General features: G+C 28.1%; 1 protein-coding gene and 1 long non-coding RNA gene across 3 annotated transcripts in view; one reads left to right on the top strand and one right to left on the bottom strand.

Annotated features, from left to right (window-relative positions):
• LOC107162117 (atrial natriuretic peptide receptor 1-like) overlaps positions 1 to 24161 on the top strand; it is a 298392-nt gene that overhangs the window by 258401 nt on the left and 15830 nt on the right. For both annotated transcript variants that reach the window (XM_089229378.1, XM_089229379.1), the window contains exons 15-18: positions 6779 to 6944; positions 12486 to 12635; positions 22266 to 22458; positions 22537 to 22711. In XM_089229378.1, the coding sequence (XP_089085504.1) occupies positions 6779 to 6944; positions 12486 to 12635; positions 22266 to 22458; positions 22537 to 22711 (684 nt within the window). The remainder of the gene's footprint in view (positions 1 to 6778; positions 6945 to 12485; positions 12636 to 22265; positions 22459 to 22536; positions 22712 to 24161) is intronic.
• On the bottom strand, positions 1281 to 22601 carry LOC149054936 (uncharacterized). The gene is made up of 3 exons (XR_016192093.1): positions 22486 to 22601; positions 22259 to 22429; positions 1281 to 1595 (listed from the first exon to the last, which is right to left on the bottom strand). It is a non-coding gene; the product is annotated as an uncharacterized LOC149054936 (long non-coding RNA).

Below are 24161 nucleotides of genomic sequence, written 5' to 3'. Positions count from 1 at the left end.
ACAATATTATGTTTGAAATTTTTTTTTATGAAGCTTCCAAAATATCAGTTAATTTGACTGAATTAATTGTAGCACTGTTGTTGCAGAACATTGAGTTGAAATTAATTACCGCGCGTTGATGTATTTTTTATACATTTTAACAAAAATTTTTTTCTAAATTTCGTAATGAATTTCTGTTAAAATTATAATCTCTCCGGTGACTATCACGAACACCAGGCTTATTAAATAAACAACTTACGATTTTCGGAGAACGCCATCATGATCGTGATGCACGTGCTTCTGACGTTTAATTGTTGCAATCAATTAGGCAGGTCAAGCTGAACGCCGATTAATCTCGACATTTGAAATATGATTTCCGTATCCATAGATCTGAAAAATAAAAATAAAATCCATGGCCAATGGACGTATAGCCCATTTCAGATGAATCCATGTACGAAAAAACCAAATAATCGCAAAAAAAACCTAATAGGCAAAACTGTCGAATCGCTTTTGATCGTGTATGACCTATTTACTAAAGTTTCTTGATTTATTTACAAGGTTCATCTATATATCATTGCATAATACCACATAGAAAAAAAAAGTTAAATATAACTTATATTTAAAACCAACCGAACACTTCCAATACATTTTTTGACGTCGTGTCAAAATCTTTTAAACGTTATATATTTAAAACATATTTTTGTAACATATTTAATTTATTTCAAAAACACGTACGACGTACTATTATATATATAACTGTGCAAATAAAATAAATAAAAGTGACGTAAATTATTTAGATTCTATACAGTATACATTTTATGGGTATGGCCTGTCAATTATATTATAATATATATATATATATATATTTTTTTTTTTTTTTTGAACGAATGCATATTAATTACTTTACTGTAATTATAAATTTATCGTTTAGGTCACGTGAATTACAGAAAACAAAAACTGTTTCGCAATTTAAATAAAATATTTAGTAGCTGAATTATATTCATGGATAAAAAAGATATACTCAACACATTGTTGTGTTTTTCTAATTTATCATTGCTTCCATTATAAAAATAAACATAATATTAATTAATTCGTAGTTTTTCATTTTTGAAATTTTATGTAAAGGATAAGAGAATAGACAGATTTAGCATCACAATATATGTGGCTTAATTTTTTCTGAAAGAACTTTTGGGCCTTTCCGTTTTGACATTTCTGAGACCGTAAGAGCATAACCTTGTTAAACACGACCGCAAATAGGTAGGTACATGCATAAAAAATAAATATATATTAATGTACTACATTTTACTACTTTCATATTTTTCAACAATACATATTTTACATTTATACAAGAACAAAGTATTATAAGCTAATATTTTTTTAGTGAATATGTTTATAAACAAAAAAAACTTTATAGTTTATAAAAAAAAAAACATAATATACCGCAAATAATAATATAAAATGTATAATAAACATAATCACAGAATGATGCCAATTTACGGATAAATGAAGAAATTCAATCGTATACCCATCATGTTGGACGCAGCTCTCGGACCGGACGATACCACCATCGAACGGGTTCTCAAATTCATAAAAAAAACCAATCTGTATAATAAAATCTAAAAAAAAAAAAAACTGGTTTACTAATTGTGACTAATGGCCATTGCTACTGATGTCATATATGTTCAATAAAAAAATGTATAATAATTAAACATTTTATAATCAATGAAAAACACGAGACAAATAAAATTGCCTTTGATAAATATCGAGTATTTATAGTTTGTAACATTCAAACATATATATTTCAAAATGTACGTTCCCCTATTGGTTATTTTAGGATGTTTATGTAAAATATTGATTATATAAACACTATAAATTTAAAAACTTATTTAAATATTTACTAGATTTATGTTGAAAGTAGAATAGTAATTTATTAGAAAAAATCAAAGTTTATTTAATTTATTCAATACAAAAAAAAAAAACACCTTCATGTTTATTCAGTGATCGAACATTATTGTTCTGTTATTTGTATTGACTTTATCTGGATGAAATTGAGATTCGAGATTAAATTGCATTGTATATTCCAAAAACTTCATTAAAAATTAAAATAATGGAAAAATGTTTTTTTTTTTATGGTGATGATTTGTTGCAAAAGTTTTTTTCTTTAATGGCAAATGACATTTAAAAATTACCTATCATATATTATTATAATTAAGTCTTGTTTTCTTTTAAAAATTAAAAACAGTATGATGATATTATTATAACTAGTTTAGTTTGAAATATTAATTCAAAACAATCATCAAATTATAAACAATAATATTATGTTGAATTAAAGCACAAAACAATTCATCAGATGTTGATACCATGAAAAAGTTTTATAAAAAATTTAAAATTAAAATTAAAACTTTATCAGATTTAATTTGATTTGGACTAAAATGGACTCTAAATTGATCTATTTATATCTTTTAAAATAAGATCTCTAAAACCTGCGATTGTGGCATTTGTCAATACTACTTTATTTTTATTTTTTAATATATAAGCAATTAATGATTTATAGCTGATGGAGTATCTTTGGCGTATACAATCAAAATTCGTCGCCATAAAATATACGCAAAACATTGTTCAATTTTTGAACGTGATATTCTGTTTAAAAGTTTGACAAAATTAATGACAGACATCAAATGGTATCCTATTTTTACGAAAAACTTTTCTTTCAAATATTATAATTACCTTATTATAATACATTCTTTTTTACAGTATTTAGAAACTTAATCGAAATTACAAACCATTAATAATGCCTAGTATTATATTTGTAGATAATCGTGACTTACAATTTAAATTTTATAAAAAAAAAAAATTTTCAAATCTAAACTGATCTTATCTGTTATTGTTTACTGGCTACCTTTAATAATCTTATTCAATAGGTACTATAATGTCCCATTGGTTCTTATTCCATTACTATACTGTCGATACCATCGAAAAAACGAAAACGACTACTTGGCATTTCCGTGGAGATAACCAAGACCAGTTACCGAACCGTATCGTTCATCGGCGAAACCATTGTGAAGGTTGCGAATAAAATAAACTTGTCAATATGCTGGCATCGTTAGCCAATAAAACGTCGCGTAAAAAAAAAAAGACAAGGCAGTGATCCGAACGACTACCTTCGGTATAATAATAGTAGCAGAACACTATACGAAAAAAATCACGCGATTATTTTGTCGTTTTAACGAAAAACTCGTAGTACAAAATTCTAACTGAAACAGCTCGTCTTCAACTGTTATCGTTAACGTTGACTATATTAATAATTATCCCTGTCTTTGCCAAATACTTTGATAAATGTTATAATTATATAAATGTGTATTATTATTTGCATATTACGCAATTCATTTCAGACGGAACAAGTTCAAATTTATTATTTCACATTATTCTAGTGTGCATTATTGTAACATTGTCTATATCATTCAGTATGATAATTATAATAATAATAATATGACAGTCCCGGAATACACAGCGATATTATTATCGTTCGCAGTGAGACGGCGTTGCGGTTATGCAAAATAAGGACATTGATGCACTGCCGCGGTGAGTCGAAAACGACGTGCAACGCGCATCTCATTAATGTCATGATAATCATTGCAATGCGCGTATTACCTACAACTTATTATACGGGGTGTATAGGATATATGTGGCAAATAGTTGGCTAGCTAATAAACTATGTAGGTAGTGGCTTTTAGTGAATTATGTTCTATTCAAAAATATTATTTTTTTTTTTTAAATATAATATTATTACAGGAATCTTAATCCGTCCGAACTGGACACAAGGCTAACCGTGTTCCGAAAACTGTATTATAACACCGTACTAACGATATTTTGTTCAATATAATAGAGTTTTACGGCCATTGTTCTTTTTGAGAAACCGTAATACGGTTTCTGAACGAAAAAATGTACTGACCTAACCTTATCAACAACCGTAGTATAATATCTAAAGAAGAATGTAATTCAAAATACCTATATAATGTTATTATATGGGTGATGAGGTTGATAACATCTGTCAGTTTGTTCAGTCTTACTCTGTTTACAATTTTAGCGTAATATTCTATCGTCATTAACACTCGTTATAATATTAATATCGTCGCGCGAGTGATTCTCAAATATACACGAAACGTGATTAAACTTATTTTTTTATTATTTAGAAATACGCCTTAACTGCCAGGGTTATTGGCGTTTTAGATATACATAGTATAATTTAATTTTAATTTGCATAACGATTATAAAGCATAATAAAGAAAAACAAAAAAAGATGTAGGCATATAAGATAATGAATATGATACAAATATATATACAAATAATATGAATTGTATATGGTATGTTAAGTATTTATGTTATATTGATGATTAAACTTTTATTTTATTTCAATTCGTATTATTATCACTGGTCATTATACGACACCTATTGCTATTGCATAGTTGTATGCCTATTATGCTGGTTTATTGAGACCACCCTCGTCGATGTAACGATATTTTCCACTATATTATAATATGTGCATTTCCACCGATATGGACGCCGTGTTGTAATGAAACATCGATATTGTAATAATAACAATATGCCGTATCTTCTAGGTATTTTTCGCCCCAGTTCCAGAACAACGTTGTCGAGTTCAAATCGGATCAGATTCAACCACTACAGAGGTCGCTCTCTCTCTCTCTCTCTTTCTCGCTCTCAATTATTTTTTTTCTTTCATCTCGATTTTCTAATCAGCTTTCGTGTACAACATTGAACTCACATTTTATAATATTATCCGGTCCGTCTTTCATTTCAATTAGTTTCGATCGATATTGATCGATGTTTTGTTGATAACAATATGTGTAAATGAATGCAGCGCGAACAATCGCCGTTATAACCATCGAGGCATTTCAAAAATATTCCGAGATCCGATGAATCACTTTTTAGTTGATAATACCATAAAACTAAAACATCCAAACGCAGTACCTATAAGTCTACATTATAAGTATTCGCTCGAGCGTGAGTCGCAAATCGTAACCATATTATTGAAATCGTCAAAAGAATAAAAACGGTTTATTAATCGAACGTACGTTATTTTGCAACCAGATGCATACACTAGGCGTTAGCTTACTGAAAAATAATTATTATTATTGTAAAATATTCTCGCTGTGACATTTTTTGTCCGTTAAAAAAAAATAGCTCGTCACTCACGTTTCTTATACCTGCTGTAAAAGACAAATTAATAAACGTTTTTAAATAAATATTTGTCGGTCTTTATTACTTTAATTCAGATTAACTAAAAACTGGTAAACACGTGTTGTTTCCGCTGAAATAGTCATAAAAATAATCTACATTTAACATTACAAACACGACCGAATCATAGTTAACTTTTAACTTAAAATCGTGTTCAGGATTAATAAAATACGATATAACAAAATACAGATGTGATTACTGATGATGTGATAACAAAACGCGTTTAATTGTTGTAATAGTTATAATATGAGTTATATTAACATCGCACTATTATTTTCATTGTGATTTATGTAAAGCAAACGTTAAATGTATGTTATGTTTCATAATTACCGAAATTCACCTTTTGTGCTTGTTCAGTGTTCACAGCCCATAACTACAGTTCATTAGCCACTATACGTGCAACGCTGAAACGTGCTTTGTTTCATCGCATAAAATACGTGAGTTTCGCCGTGTTAGGTTGTCACCAGATGTTGTAGTACAAGTGCAACGACAAACATGTTAATATGTAAATCAAAACTTGAGCATAGAAACTTTGTTGCAATCTTCTGTATATACGAGAATAACCATAAAACTATATAATACAGCTAGTAGTGTGCTGATGGTGGCATCATATTATAAATTTTACTCGAACGATATTCAAAAGCGAAAATTATATTGAAAAAAAGAACTTTTTTACCGTCGTTTTAAATAAATTTGCTTTTTCAATAAGTGTATTGATTGCTATCCGGGTTTTTCTCTTTGGATGCATCAATTTAAATTTTGCAACTAAATAATATGTTCGCTTTATAGTAATAAATTTTGATCTCAAAATATGTACAAAACATAAATAATATGTATCTAAAAGTCAATATAGTTTAACTTGTTTGAATATGAAAAACATCGATATTTTTAATATATAGTAATATTTTTAAATTATTAGTTTGGTTATTTTTCAAGCTATTTGATCAAAATATTTGTGGAACATAAATATAGTTCATGTTTAGCGCTATAGCGTCGGCTAATCTATTCGTCGCGTCATTTTTTATGAACTTAACGATTTCGTTTATGCGTCGTTACATCCATCAAACGAGTTTGAAACTGATTATGTCATTAATTAAATTTTATCTAGAATTTGATTTATCTTTTCCGTGTTGTATATTGATAAAATGTATAATGTTTATATTATCATTCGACTAGATTGCTCGGTGAATAATTTATTGACATAAAGTTTTTCAGAATTATTCAATACAATAAATACACTTAATGTCATGACGTGATCTATAATAATTACAAGTTTCGTTTTACCATTATGTTTTTACTAAAAAATATTGGCCCTTCGCAATATACAACATAAAGAAATGTATACTAAGATAGGTATTATAGTGAATATACTTTGCACTGTTTACATTTTGGATCGTTCCTATACAATGATATTCGAATACAATCTAATCAAAAAAAAAAAAAAATTAAATGTAGGTTAGGTTACCTAACCTACTTATATTATTATGACGTAACCTATAAATGTAATAGTAATAGTTTTTTATTTCTTTTTACTTTATTACAGAAATCGTGGACAGCGTGAAGAGCAAGGAAAAATGTCTAAGGCCAAGTGTAGCGGATTTAAGCTGCGACGAGGAGGTGGGCGTGTTGATGAAACGATGCTGGACCGAAGACCCGGCCGACCGACCTGATTTCACCACACTCAAAGCAGTCATACGGAAATTAAACAAGTGAGCTATCAAAGACTTTTGGCTTAATTTTTCATTTACCTTTATACAATATCTTTGTATTCCAATATTGGCGCTTCACCGGGAGCGCTCTTTTCTCCTGTGGTGAAACACAAACGCACTATATATAAGCCCTTTGTGACCAGTCCAAACTTTCAGCTTTTATCTCTCTTGTGTAAAATATGTAATTCAAAAGTTTCGCGTTTCCCACACAGTACCTAAAACCGTTAAAATTGCACGTAAAGGCTGCGTTTATAAATTTCTAGCTGGCTAATGGCAAGCTTAGTAAACGCATTTAAACAATACGCCTGCAAATCGGTCTCATAAATTAATTATCGTTTATCGAACATTTTCCTCGTCAATATTGTGCTTATACAATTTCAATTATGGTTTAATGTCGTATAGGCTGTGAATTATTATGACTATAATTATTATTGTTGCGTTGTTCATAAACATAACTTTTACAGAAATCAGTTAATTTCAAAGTTAGTTTTTTGACATTTTCATCTACAAATGTATTCTATAATAAAAGTTTTTATAATATTAATAAATTCACACTTGATCGATATATACGAGTATATATATATTTATTTTTGTAATCATATATTCGTGTTTATCAATCACAACTCAGAATTATAAGTTTATTTTATATTAAAGTTATTCGATTCTTAACGTATTTATTGATTAAATGGTTATAATTATGACATAACAGATGCCAAATGGTTTAATTAAAGCTTAACCGTCTGTAACTTTGCCACACACCCTTACAAATTAAGGCTAATAGTCTGAAAATTTAATATTTCGCGTTTCATTCTAATTTGGCAGAAAACTCTTCAATTAAACGAACCCTAAATACTCATAGTGACAACTACAGTCAACTATTATTACCAATCCGATCACTAAATTTTACCGTTTAGTCATTGGTATCAGTTGACGTTATAGTTTAAAACATTAACAACATAAAGGCTGCTACTGTAGTATTTAAACTTATATTTTTATTATCCTAAATAATTCAAAAACAAATTATATTGTATTCTGTAAACTATTACGATTAAATCTGATTAGGTACTTATTATATTTTAAATTTTAGTATTATGTATTAAAATATTTTTAATTATCTACGTTAAATTATAGCTGACAAAAATAATTAATTAATTCTACTCAAAATGGTAACTTTGTCTGCATTTTACTAAACAATAGAAATATATTTCTTAAAAAAAAAAAAAAACATTAATAAAAAAAAATACATATTCATGAATCTATTTATATTTATATTTTACAACTGGTAAATTACAACTAGTATATCATCATTAAGCAGTCAAAAAAGTACACTTTATAACTTTTTTGACGCGTGCTTTTTATACGAATCGGAGGTATAGTGGGTAGCTCATCGAAATTAAAATTGAGTGGTTCAGAAATTGAAGAGCCTTTCAAAAACTTAAAAAAAAATGTGTATCCCTTGTCATTTTGGTATTGTTCAAAGACAGTATAAAATGAAAATGAAATAAAAAACAATTTTTTTCGTAATTGTCACAATAACCCGAAAAGGAATCAAGAGGCATTTTTGAATCATATCATTCATTTTTTTTTTTTTTATCCAGTCCATAACGATAAATCATTTCCAATGGTTATCGTGGCTACTTCAAATTGTATACAGCTTTTTTAAATAGAATGAAAAAATAATCAATACATTGTAAAAAATAGTAAATAAAGTTAAATGTAAATAAATGTGCACTAAAACTTATTTATCTGTCTTACAAATATTGTAGATAAAAGTTCATTGCCTGATGATTAAATGCATACGCAGCTATTTAATAATTTGATACGATAGAAATTTATCTTATTTTAGTAAAGAAAAAAAAATAGTAAAAAGATGACTAAAAGTTTAGCTTTATAAAATATTTTTTTATTCTTATCGAAACAAAAATTATAAAGTAAACTACGATATCATCTCTAAGACTTTATGTTATAAATAGCACCTATGATACTCTATTATTATTTAAGTTCCTTAACAAGTAAAAAATGTACTTTGTGTCAGTTAGAAAACATAATTTATGTGTCTACTGTCCACCATACTAACATATATGTACAAAACAAAAATAAATAAAGTTTTTTTTGAATCAATAATACTAAAGATAATTATAGAATAATGTATTAGTTTTAATGGATTTTACAATTCACATAAAATATGACACATTTTTGTATTAATTGTAATTTATACGGACTATATTCATGACCCATTTAGAATACCCACACGGCATATTATAGGAATATGGGGCCATTATAATGCGTCTGTTTAATTATTTTTAAGCTCACGGTTTAATTTTTCCTATAAGTTTTTAAAAGGAAAATCCTTTTTATTATTATTATCAGAATATTTTTTATAGTTTTATATCAATTAAATAGTTATATACATAATAATCTACTTATTTAAAATAATAAATTAATTGTGATTTAGTCATTGGGTCTTTGAGAGTCACATTATTGAAACATTTATAATCAATGACTAATACCTACAAATATACAATAAAAATTCATTAACAAACTTTCAAATAACACAGGTAAATAAAAATCACATCCATCCATCCGTTTCAATAAGTATAGTTTATTTTTCCCTACCAATTATTTTAGTTTTAAAATAAATGAAATTGTATTTATTTTTTCATTCATTTCTATTTTAGGAGATTTTTTTAAATAAAATAAATACCGTTTAAAAATTGCTGTTGCCATTAAGCAAAACCACTGAAATTCAAAACCCTGACATTTGATTAAATTTTAATCCAGATACATCATTCGGAGACCAACGATTTCGTGACAAGTTTTCATAAAACTACTTGCGAGCGTCATTTAATTTAAGAGGTTGGAACTAATTGTTCTAACCACTTAAATTTGTGTCCCATGATAACTGCTTCTGACATCAAACTGCATAAAATCCATAAACATCCATTTCCAAGTTAAATGTCAGGAATAATACAACTATTGTACGTTTACTCTTGACTGAATTTTATATTTATATCCAATAAATTTCAAAAACAGATTTTACAGATATTTCACCCTGTGCTGAAAACAATCACTATTAGGTTATTAATTGATGGGTTATAGCCAATATTGAAATATTTAAAAAGTAGTATGATGCATTAATATCCATTATATCATGCAACATAGTGAAAAAAGTTATTTGAAAATGTTTTTATAATATATTGTAAAATAAACTAACCAGATTATGTACACGATCGGGCTGTTAACAGATAGATAAGAAATGTTTGTCTTGCAGTATCATCCCTTTTGTATATGTATTTAAAAAAATTACCAATTCGTGAGTTATTAAATTTTTTATACACCCTTAAGCTTGGGAAATAATTTTATACTTTAATATTTAGAGTTAATTATTTATCTTAATGCATACCTATTAATAAAATAGTGAATTAAAAATTAAAAATTTAAACATAACTGAATACATTGTTATATTTTCAAAAATAATTTGTCTTGTTGTTAATTTTGGTATATAATATTTTTAATACTTGGTATAAATTGAACGTTGTATTATATTCTTGAATTACTAAAATGTATTAAATTATATTTATAAGCACATTTATATGCACAGTAGAACCGGTGTTATTCTGATCGACGAACATTTAGAAAAAAAAATCTTCAACAATAACATGAAATCAGATGATTCTTTGTAGTAAAAAAAAATTAGAATTAAAATCCCATATCTTACTTCAGTCTATTTTATATTGTATTTATCCAATTTTAAAGTATAAATTGTAATATTATCGGGTTGAAAATATTGTTATTATAATATCATTGGCCAAAATACATCTACAATGATTTCTCAAAATCATTTCGGGAGATGATAGTTATTGAATATGCCCAACACTCGTAAAGTACAACATGCCTACAACTGACCGTAAAATACATTCTTTACGGTCGCTTAAGCCAAACGTTAAAAATCACGTTACGACGACCATGCTTTCAGAGACGGATTGTTTTAATAAACGACACCCGACGAATACAATATTATTAATAGTTAATAATATAATAACTTTACTCCATCTGTAAGAAAACTGTTGCAGTCGGTTTTCGTCTTTGTTCTTCTGCGCGATATCTTTTGGCACGTGGGTTCCGGACATGGTAATAAAAATCTGCTGCGAGCGGAAACGCGATAAAGGATTTCCCGGCATTTTGTAAATAAATTTCTATAACCGTGGTGAGGTGAACAAATTACCACGGTTTTTGGCGGAAAGGTTTTTTATACGTCACTGTGCCCATTTCTCGGGTGGTGGGTAAGGAGTAAGAGGGAGCTGAACACCTTCAAAAGTCACGTACGACATAACTCGGACAAACGACGGGCGAGATGTTTAACTCTAAAGACTGTGCTACTGTGGGGGTTAGGAGTATCGGATTTTTTCAAAAACAAACCGTATAAAGTCACGTGATGTTTATTGGAACGATTTTAATGATTGAAATGCAGAGGTTAAGTCTTAGAAGAAAATATACGAGAGTAAATTATACGTAGGTATTCAACAATAATAATTGTTTTCATAATAATAATCCCAATAATCATTATTGAGTGTGGTGTACCTATCATAAATAAATCACTGACATAGTTTTTAAATGGTTGAACGATTTATAAATCTACACAGGAACATTACTGCTTGCAACTGCTTTTAAAATTATTATATTTATATTATTAGATATGTATGTTACTCAACGAATAATTTGTACCTTTTTTCAATGCTATTAGAGCCACAGTGTCATAATATAATTAAATTGTAATATTATAATATTATTTATTTTTAATAAAAGTTGTTCGTGTTTTGATTTTTTCCATAAAATAATTTTAAATAATCTATTGTTAATCATAACATATATATTTTTTGTTTCCTTTAAACTCATTTCAACAATATTCACACTAAACTGAACCAAAAGATGTATTTAATCATCCAATAACATCAATTTTACGTAACACAGTTATTCGATATTAAATGCGTATTTATGTTAAATTATTAAACTATTCTATTTAAATACCTATCAATAATTATATATTAATAATGTTAATATAATATTATTTTAGATTCTGAGCAGAGCGAGGAATGTATTAATTTTACCATGAGGTGTGTTTTTTTTGTGTGTGTCATTTTCTTTTTAAATCTAAGATTTGAAAATTTAATTCATGATTCCTTATAATTTGTTTACCTTTATCAAAAAAAAATGTCCGACGGAAAATCAAATATTTTAATAAATATTAATAATAAGTAATATTAATCTATAATATACCTAGACAGATAAACCGTCTCCGCTCAGAATAGTTTTTCGTATAGGTACAATGATATAATACCATTGAATTCAAATTTAATTCCATCCATTACAATAACCCACTTGTAACCTATACTGTACAGTAGAGCGATATCCACTTTTTTATATTTTAAACTATCAATCACTAATATAAGTTACACCTACACAGTAGATAGATACCAAAGTCTCAAAGTATCATAACATTTTTAATGATTGTTAATTGTTATTATTATTCTTTTTTTTTAGGGACTACGAAAGCAACAATATTCTCGACAACTTGTTATCACGTATGGAGCAGTATGCCAACAATTTAGAAGCATTGGTCGAAGAAAGAACTGCAGACTATTTAGAAGAAAAAAGAAAATGCGAAGAACTACTGTACCAATTACTTCCAAAGTAAGTACCCATTAATCGCATTTTTCCGACACTCGTGCGAAAAGCATTTCCATTATTATAAATATAACAACAAATAGGTAAGTAGGTACCTACCCAACTACATTATATAATTAAAAAAAAGTTATAACAAATTTAAAAAAAAAAAAAAAAAAAAAAAAAAAAAAAAAACGGATACATGTAATAAGGATTTGCTTTTAAGGCTTACTCCATTCGAAATCTGTCGTTAAATGTTTAATGGGCATGCTGTGTTTTTATGGCTCAAATAAAATAAGTAATTCTTACAGAACTAGGTGAGAAACGATCGATACCGAATTTCCTCTGAAAGTTAACCACCAAACGTAATAGTTTTGACTTTTTAGTTCAATTATGTGTCTTGAATTTCGAATGAATTTTTTATGTAATACGCTTGTACCGAAAACAAGTTTTGTTTTCATTTTGAAAACATGAATATTTCAATATGCCATACCGTCCGCATGTCTGATATTATAATAATTAGGTAGTCGTGTTTCACGATATGTAATAGTACTGATCGCAATGGCTGACGTCACAATGTACCAGTTGATATTCTATTATTTTCATTGACTATACCGATTGTCTGTCTTCCATATTGTAACGATTTGCAGATTACTGACCCGTCATGACGTCATTTTTGTCGCACACGTTGATTTTGCCTAAGTCAATGGAACATATAGGAACGTAGAGCATATTATAATTTATTATTCCAGTCAGTCGAGTCTTTATTAAAGACCACAACCATCTCTACATATTTAATTTACATAAATATTTTGATTTTCTGTAGGTAAAGTATAGTAATCTATCACATAGATAAATCATAATGATTGAATTGTTCAATCTTGTACTCCTGTGATCCTCCATCATTTACCAAAATTTAAGAAAACCTGGTTACTCTGGCGATAGTGTGATGTATAATATCATTTCTATTCATTTGAAGTAATCGTAAACCTTTTATATGTTTCTAAATCGTGTCCAATGGTATTTTAGTCTATGAAAGCAGATCATAAGTTTCTAGGACCTGTAAAATATAACTAGAAAAACTTGATTTGTATCGATTAACAATCAGGTATTCAATACCAGCTCGTGAAGTAGGAATGACCAACCAACTAACTAACTACTCCTTAAAACTGGATAGGATTTGGTATAAATATCGACAGCTGCACTTGGTTTAAATAAACGAAAAAAGTGTGTTGCCCAGTTTTACACGACTCGACATGCTAATTGCTCACAACGAAAATAGTAATAATATAATACAAATCTCCACCCTTTGTAAAACTACTTCAGCTTTAAGTAAATACAAATTCCTAGATCTTTTAATTCCAAAATTATAAATTCGATTGTAGTTCTTTGACATTTTTATCACTTTATAAGCTGATTTTTTTAAATTTCTAAAACTAAACCTTTATTATGAATATGTAAAAGCAAAGAAGCTTAACATAATTATGTTTCTTGGCTAATAGCATTATAAACTTATATTTTATAAGAATATTTAACAGTTTTCTCAGTTTATAAAGATATTATTAAGAAATGTTAATATACTTATTTCATTAAAATGTCTAAATATTTTTTTTTTTTTTTTTTTTAAAGGTGTTTAAACATCCACCTAAAATGGTTTATGGTATCCATTTAGCAATACATTATGTATGAAAATATAAACTTTATATTAAAACTCCAATATTTGTTAAACGAAAATTATATTTTTTTTAAATTTAAACAAAAGTTGTATTTTATTAAACTATTATAGTGTGAATAAATTATTGTTATACAAAAGCAGTAAAAAATAATAAATAATTTACATAGTACCCATTAAATAACGTATGATTTTCATTTAAGATTCATAAGGTTAGTAGCAATTTTTTTCTCAAAACACTGAGATATCGAACAAAACTGATAGCTTGGCAAAACAACCGCTATAGGCAGCTCAATCAATGTGATATAGACCTGCACGAGGAGAGTAATTTAACTAATAACTATATAATATAATATGATACAAGTTTCGCCTTAAAGCTGCCATAGTCTAACACAACAGCATTATATTACAGTACCCATACCGACATTGCCATAACTTTTATAGCTAAAATGTTTAATAAATAATGGTTCTCTAATATATCACAATATGTTATAATAACCTATCCCCGAAACAGTAATTAGTAGGTAAAGTTGATTCGAGTCAAGTTAATAATTAATTATAAATTTATAACCTTTGATGGCTAATAACTCAAATAATTAATCGTATAGGTAATTATATGTCTGTCTATAACCGTGATTCAAACTAACTTATTCGGTACGGTGTATAAGAAGAGAATGAAGGAATTTTTTAGCTCTAAAAAGTAATATAAATTCCTCGAAATAATTAAAAAACCTAAATAAAGAGTCGGAGCGGCCATTCGGTGCCGTTGTGTTTACCGGATATAAGTCCACGCTCAAAACGGGACGATGAAAAACTGCTTGACACGTATAAGTTCGTAACAGCTTCATTTATCATTTGTAAATGTCGATTTAAAATGTTCAAAAATTATTTATTATAGCGTCTATATTACTACCGCGTTGATCGAGTTTTTCTCTCCCTTCAACTTAACGATCTGATGTTATTACGACGGATTTTATTATTATTTTTATTTATCTTTAAAATTAAATTTAAAAGCGCCGTGTACCTAGTAATAATTTTTAATGATAACGAATGCAAAATAAATCGTATACCTACTCTGCAAGACAAAAAACAAATTACACATTTGTACTTAACATTATTATATTCCTTTTTATGAAACTATTAATCCACACAATTTCCAAAGTAAAATGTACTAAATATATTTAATTTATAATCAAACGGTAACATACACTCATTATAACATTATTATTCACTTTGTCGTATTTGCGTATTTCAGATTTTTATATATCACGCCAAATTAACTCGCGAGAATAATTTATGATGATATATTAAATATCCCATTAAGTTTTTTTTTTAAGACGATAAAAACATTCAATTTATCTTGGATAATTTTTTAACAAACATGGCGTCGGAAATACAGTAACTAAATCCGAATTTGGTCGCGAATATTAATCGAAAAAAATCATATCTAATTAATTGTCAAATATATTGTCGTAAAACGCAATCATGGTATCATTTTCTCTCTTTAAATTCAGATTATCATGCGGTACTGCAGATTTAACATATTATTTAGATTATAAATGCTTTTACATACCAATTGAGATCAATAATTTAATATTTTTTATAAAATCACTTTTCGCCAATGGCATAATATTGTAGTAACTAAGTTTATTAATAAATCTGATGCAAGAAATGTAGACAGTAAATTATTAAGACAAAATCATCACAGTCATAAACGGTTTTTGTATTTTTTAAATTTGGAGTTGAGCTCGTTTTACTTTAATGGGTTGATCGCCTATATTAAGTTCAATATCGAATTTTTGGGTCATATTATCCGACTATCTGGCAGTTTACTGATGATTTTGTTATTTTTATCTCAGAACATGTCATAATTATTTTAACTGCGATATCGACATATTAATGTATTGACTTTTGAACAGACTACGAACAGAACTTACACGTTACTTATTAGTTGCAGTATTCGTTAGTGACCATCACTAACTTCATCGGTTCATCCATAGTTTTCAACATTGTTTCCAGAAATTATCGAATGCTCGTCTGTATTACAAATCGAATGGAGAAACGAGAATACATAATAATATATGTAGTACGTACTGATGAAAATTTTAAAATTACAAAAACAAATAAAAACCGTGAAAGAGGAAAACATTTGTATCGATATAACAGCAAACACTGAGTTGTAATATTTATACACGATAGTAAAACACATCCTAACTCAATACAAGATAATACACGAGCGACAACATAGCAGACGTCATAAAAAAAGTGTACTCAACTCTGGGTCTCCAAGACCAGCAATAGCAACATAAAAAAATACCAAATTATTTTTGAAAAATAAAAACCTGATTCATATAACGATGGACGAAAATAATGTAAACATGTTTGAAAAAAAATACAACGAGTACATATAATATAAAAATATATACTAAAAGCACTGGGAGTCTCGATGTTTAATGATCAATAAAAAATAAGTGCCTAATAACTAATATGAGTTGAATAGACATGTCGCGGTCGATTGTCGCACGAATAATGTGATCATCACCATGGCTAGTATATAACACACAAAAGTAAAGCAATTGCGTGAAATAATATTAACATTATTAATATTAACGACTAAGGTTATGCCCCTGCAGCCTTACTATCTGTACAGAGTGACCTTCAGAATATCTGCAGCATTCGCGTTTCCCGTAACATTTATTTTCCCGGTCAAAATATATTTCTATAATCCGTTTTGCAAATCGCCCAACAATAATATTATAAAACGTTTGAGATGTTTAAATTGTAGGCCCATGAATACACATCAATCATATCATATTATATCATTCCTAAGACGTGTCTTCTGTACAGTCCATATTAATTTTAACGCGTATTTTATACAAACTGTTAAACGTGTATCGATTGAACTCATCGTCGGTTGTCAAATATAAATGAATATTTAATATGATATTATGTATCAAACGATTCATCTACAATCACTCCGATGTTCGACGTCCACTAACCTTTGGCGAGTGCAAAAATAACACAATATCAAATCGGGGGAATGAAATTTCTTACCGGTCTTTTATACAATAATATTGGTCCTTCTCTCTCTAATCTGCTTCAAAGTTCCTTCTCGATCATCTCGTTCCAACGCCCTCTTCTATGTTCTGCATTTCACCACCAACTATATGTCTATATGGCAAATGTGCCTTTAAAGACGTCTATATAATGTCGTGTGCCAATGCAGACCCTGATGTTATGTGCATGCATAATCATAAAAAATTATTAATATTAAAAATATTGACTAGGTTAAGTAAACGTGTGTGGAATAATATTTAGTGGGTATTAAGTATCAGTCAGTATAGTTTTTAGCAGACATAAGAAGAAACCGACTAGGTTAAGCAATAATATATAAATCATATATAGTACAAGAAAAATGTGGGAGAATGTAGTGTTTGCGATCGTGTGACTCGGATCATTATGTGGTATAATAGTAATTGTAATTGTATAATAATATTATTCTTTTTTATTATTAATTAATTTTTATAACGTCTTCTGTAATCGCTTTTATGTAATGTTGATTGTCAAGCCCGTATGGTTAATAAATACAAATCAAAATAAAAAAATATATATATATATTTAGGCTGTCATTGCGTGCCTATGGTAATCGAGTGCTGTCGTTGGATTGAGCTAATCTCTCGCACGTCATTAACTCCCGAGGATATAATAATATAAATTATTATTTGTTTATTTTTATCGATAATACAGGTATGTGTGACTATTAGGGATGGATAGTGCGCGTAAACGATTTTTAAAATGAAACTTTTATACGATGTATCGAAATGATTGATGACGTGCGTGGTGGGATTTGCGGAAGTTCGGTGTTAGTCTGAATCACGAGGCCACCTAACAGAGATTTGACGAGTCGATTCGCGTGCACACAAAACAAAAAAAAAAATAAAGGAAAAATTCTGTATCCGTCTGGCGATCATTTCCTCCGCCAAGTCCGAATAAGTCTATTCTTAAGTCCGAGGAAAATGATTATAAACGAGACAAGAGTTTTCCTCGCAACAACGTGGAACTGAAAATATTCGCAGGACAAAGAGCTCGATGTGACTTAGCGGCAGTAAACTCCAAGGTTAGGTTAGGTTTGGTGTATTTTTATCCTTACAACAATCGTTTATTGTGAATCGAAAAACACTGAGACAATAAATTACGATCTGTTGCGATTGTCCATGTAAAATCGAAATCGCAATATAAGTAGTACTTCTATCAATCACCGTGCAGAGCAACGTTCGTGTAGAAAATATTTTCTCATCGGCGTTCGAAACGGACAATATGATGATGATGATAATAGCGGTATTATAAATAATTCTCGTTATAATAATATGCTAATACGTAATGTTCATAAATTTTTATTTCTCCTTGTATTTTAATTTTAATTAGTATTATTATTATTTTGTCAAATCAATAGAAAAAATATTTAAAAATTAAAATAACGACGATTTTACAGTTAAATTCATAATAATAGTTATAATCGAAAATTTCAATATAGAAATTATCTATTGAAGTGACTTCGCCATGTTGAAAAGTAAAAGCGTTTTTATTTCTTACGAGTTACGAATAGTTCATTTAAAGAATTTGAATTAAAGTTATTTATTTAAATTGATCGACCTGGTATACAATGCTCGAATTTACATGTAAATAAATGCTGTTAAGTAGTGTTTCGTTAAAGAAATCAATTGATTTGGAATATTATTTCAACTTGGGGAAAAGATAGATAGTATCAAAAGTGCAGATAATATTATTTTGACAATACTAAGAGATTTAATTAAAATGACTTTGTATTACAGACCTATAATTATATAATTATTATTATTCAATTTTTCTCGTACTTCGTATATAACTTATAAGTAGGTACTGGCATTGTTTATATGGTTTGTAAAAAATTAACATTTGACACTACTATAGAGTTAGAACAATGTAGGATTTAAAACTCGGTGTACCTTATACCATATTACTATATTAGTTCGTCAATCGAAAACGAACTGTTGAGGCATTATTGATAAATAATTCACCATTTATAAATCTATTGTGTTCGTCGATACATAAAAATTAAAATTCGTAAAATAAGTCAATACTTTCGACGATGCGACACAAACACATATATAGAGCGGATCGTTGACACTCCTCCATAAAAGTAACTTACTGTACACTAGATTTATGGAGCCAAAGAACATGAGAAAAACGTTTCTTGAATTCGAGTATCAGATTCTGCGTGTACAAATTTTCTTTTTCGTACCTATACCTACGTTTTGCACAACAACTTTTGTTAAAATTGATATTTACTGTTGAAACTTAAACAAACCGCCCCAAAAGTTATAACAATATCATGTTATTCCGAAAGTTTTTGTTACGGATACCGTGGTACCTATACATTTATACATTACGTAAATCCAAAATACAAAATAATAATATCGTAAACCAAATTATAATTTAATATTACAATATCGTAATAAGACTCCTGGTTGTACATTATGTAACTTATTATTTACCCAACAGCGAACATCTGTGAGATTACATATTATTATATTTTTTCTTCATTTATTTTTTACCTCATCTTTTTACTAATATAATGTATAGTACATTGAGTAAGCATTATATTAATTGCATTTTGAAGACACCGACAGGGTAGCACTCATAATTGTATAGAAGCTATTCGGGGTTTACATCAGCCCCTTAATCGTTATTCCCAATTTATTTTTTATGAACACTTCAAATTTGAAAAACGACATAAATAATGTATAGTAAACATTAAACCAATTTTCGCTCCGAATCGTTTTCCAAGTGCGATGACGATTTATCATTCGTCTCAGATGTAATAATATAAAACGCTACAATGCAATACGCATTGCAGCCTTGCTCTGAATTATGCGAATCGAAACGAATAGGTACCCTAACACCCTGCGGTATTTATCATCATTCTGTCTAGTACTCATATTGTGTTATATTCCTTTAATATGTTTTATGTTTTAATTGTATGAAACAAATGACAATTGTCGAAAAAAATAAAATCTACCTAAACATATAAATTGGTCTAAATATTATAATTGTTAACAAATTTGGCCGTTGTGTGACATATTATTTTATTTGCCACTTTTTATCAAATTTGTAATTTACAATGACATAAATATTCGATTTAACAATAACGCACGCGCACAAAAAAATATACTTTTAAAAATACTTCAATAAGCCATAACGATGAAAACCATTGACTTAAACAATTTTAATATTGAATCCGTTATTTTGGTTTTTATGGACAAATGGAATACTTGAAAAAATGTTCGTAGAGGTGCAGGATAATAAATAAAATTCTGATTTCCTCTAAAAATACAATAAATAATATACTATGTATATGAATCTGTATCCGAAAAAAAGTTGTTGATAGCAATAATTTTGACTATTATTATTTTAGTTTAATATACAATTTTTATATTTAACCTAACCCACATTACATATAAATTTCGTTCCAACCTAACCAAATTGAAATTCGTCGATATTTCACTAGGTACGAATTTGATAGTATTCCAAACCAATTCATGCTTTGATTTGTCTTCGTCTACTTTTATCACGATGAAGAGTTATCCTATTATTATTTATCATTAAATAGTATCCCAAAAGTTGATTAAGTTAAATTTATTTTGATTTTCCACGTGATCTACATTGACGATAAAAAATGTTGAATAATTTTTAACGTAATAGTTTTTTTTTTATTTTCCAATTAAAAATTATTTATGAATTTTAATTATTGCAAATCCATTCATTATGGTTACAAATTATTGACAAGCACATAATACGTTTTTTCGCACATAATATATGTATATATTTTTATGAGTTTATATCTTAACATATTATTTCTTGGTCAACATTCCCAATTATGATTATTAATAAACATATTTTATGCTTAATGAATTGCAAACCATTAACTAACTAATAATAGCACTTACATGTATACAACTATTGTGAATATGTACATTTCATTATTATTTTCTCGCATATATTGATATAATTTAAAGCTTTTTACCAAACAGCAGTTAAAATTTAAAATGTATAAATATTTAAATACACTCATAACAAGATACTTAGTAAAAGATATCTATAAGAAATATATTCAAGATATTATTGGTGCACAGTCACCCTAAAATATCAATATATATTGGCAATTAACTCCACTAAGATTTTTTATTTCATATATTCTCATTTCATTTCATTTCTTGTGCAGCCTGCCATGCATTTTATTTTTATTTTAGTCAAACTATGGCGCCGTTCCTCATTCATTAGATTTTATTAATAATAATGAGACTAAAACTATTTTTATTGTTATGATTGATCTCAAAGTGCATTTTTAATACTATTATGATGTTGCAATCATAAATATATTGATTCCCTGTATAATGTAGTTATTAGAAGTCATAATAAGCAAAGTCAAATCAAGTTAAAATTAGATAGGTATTTGTGCCTATTGGAAAATATGTATGACACTCCTGACATGTTAGTTGAAGCCTTTACTTTTATAATTCTATTAAATAATTAAAAATTTAAAAAAACTATTTTTCCATTCTTCAAAATACATTTTATTGTTAAAACATAATTTACGTAGGTATCGGTTAATTTTTAAATCACGACTATGAACAAATGTTAAAGCATTATTATAATGTGAAGAAGTAATATAGCTAGAATAGTTATTTTAGAACGGAACTTCTGTGAGTCACATTGAATGCAAAAAAAATAGTGCTTAAGCTAATTTACAAAAATAAAATGCACCTTAACTGGGATTGATTTACTAGTATTTTAAACCAAAAAGTGATGAAATCAAAAGATTTTGTTAAAAAATATTTCATATGAATTATACCAATAATAATTAATGGTGTTTTTTTTTTTTTAATTTACAATTAATTAGTTAATCAAAAAAATATTTTTATGATTTTTCTTTTTTTACCATATAGATCCGTTGCTAGTCAGTTGATTTTGGGACAATCTGTGGTGGCTGAAACTTATGACAACGTGACAATTTACTTCAGTGACATCGTTGGTTTCACGTCTCTGAGCGCCGAAAGCACTCCGCTTCAAGTGGTAGATCTACTTAACGATCTTTACACGTGTTTCGATTCTATAATAGAGAATTTTGACGTATACAAGGCAAGCTAAAAAAAAAAATTAACTTACTATGAAAACATCGTCATCGTATTTTGTGGGGATTTTTTTTTTCAATTACAGGTAGAGACCATCGGTGACGCATACATGGTTGTGTCCGGACTTCCGGTTCGCAACGGCAACTTACACGCCCGCGAGATAGCCCGAATGTCACTCGCTCTGCGATCGGCCGTTCACAGTTTCACCATCAAGCACAGACCAGACGACCAACTCAAATTGCGTATCGGCATGCACACTGGTAAGTCACGATTATTATTATTATTATATAAGATCATTAGGATTTGTCGTATTGATATCTGCACCGGTATAAGTACACCTTTATAAACCGTAAATGGTAAATAACAGTGACATTGTTTTCCATAGATGTATTTTAATTAATTTATACGAAAATATTGGGACACAGTGACTTTAGACACTTCCCGAGACGTTTTCTTGGCACACCAGGGGTCAACCCTCTCCTCGAGCTTAGGAAGAGATCACAATTATATAATGTCACTAAAATACAATATATTACAAACTACAATATTAAACTCGTTTTACTGAAATTTCAGATCGAGACATAATATCTTAAATATGAATTATTATTGTATTAAACCATTTTCCTCGCCAACTCCATAACACGTGGCATTAATATTATACTCAACATTGTAGCATTATAAACGATAAGGAACAGAGACTGTTTCATGTATATACAAGATACAACAAACATTATATTAACATTTCAGACGTATAATATATTATATTATGTGCTTAGAGCGAGCAGTATGTATCTATACTAGCTATATGAGTATGACTTATAATATGTAACTTTAAAAACAAAATGATCATCATATATTAAATAATAAGTGATAAAAACTTTTTCCTGCACGAAATACACTATTTTAATCATAATATTTAAACTTACCATAGTAAGCTTATAAGCAATATAGACGCGATGTTATTACATCAGTCCAAAGAATAAATATATTTTCATGAATATGACTCCAAAACCAATCGATATTTTAATGATATTTTCTGTATTCAAATAAACATACAACTAAACGCAAACGACCCTATTAATATTTAGACAAATCAAACCAGTACATATAATTAAAACAATTATGACAATTAAAGTTTATGAAATAAATTATCATTATTATTATAATAGATGTCTCATTTATAAATATAAATATCATAAATGCACACGGGATCGTTAAAGTATTTTACTCAAGTTCCACAGGGGTCTTATCGAGTTCTTGTGTAATTTATGCTATTTTTGACTTATAAAATACGCATACGATATAGAATATCCGGAAACTATATAGTAAAAGTATCTGATTATATTTACATTGAATTGTGTTTATTTCAATTGCCGTTAAATTGACAATTTAATATTACATAAATTACGTAAATTCAATAAATAACCGATCATAATATTGTAATACTTATTACAATAATTTAACTACAACCTATGTTAGTGAAGGTTGCAGCTAGAATACTAATTAAGCAAATATGAATAATTTTGAATAATTATACTAGTCTTAACTGTAAATTATTACTTAATGAAAATAAAAAATAATGTATTTAAGATTATACATAGAGTTTAAGCTACTTATTGAGAAGTATAATTATTATTACAGATGTAAATATATTTTATTGATACACATTCAATTATAATTGTATCATCAAACTTGTTCGACATAAAGAGC

This window comes from Diuraphis noxia, unplaced genomic scaffold (genome assembly GCF_037042655.1).
Source record: "Diuraphis noxia isolate RWA-SAM2 unplaced genomic scaffold, SU_Dnox_SAM2 contig0005, whole genome shotgun sequence".
Taxonomy (NCBI): Eukaryota; Metazoa; Arthropoda; class Insecta; order Hemiptera; family Aphididae; genus Diuraphis; species Diuraphis noxia.
This window is presented reverse-complemented; position numbering and strand designations above follow the sequence as displayed.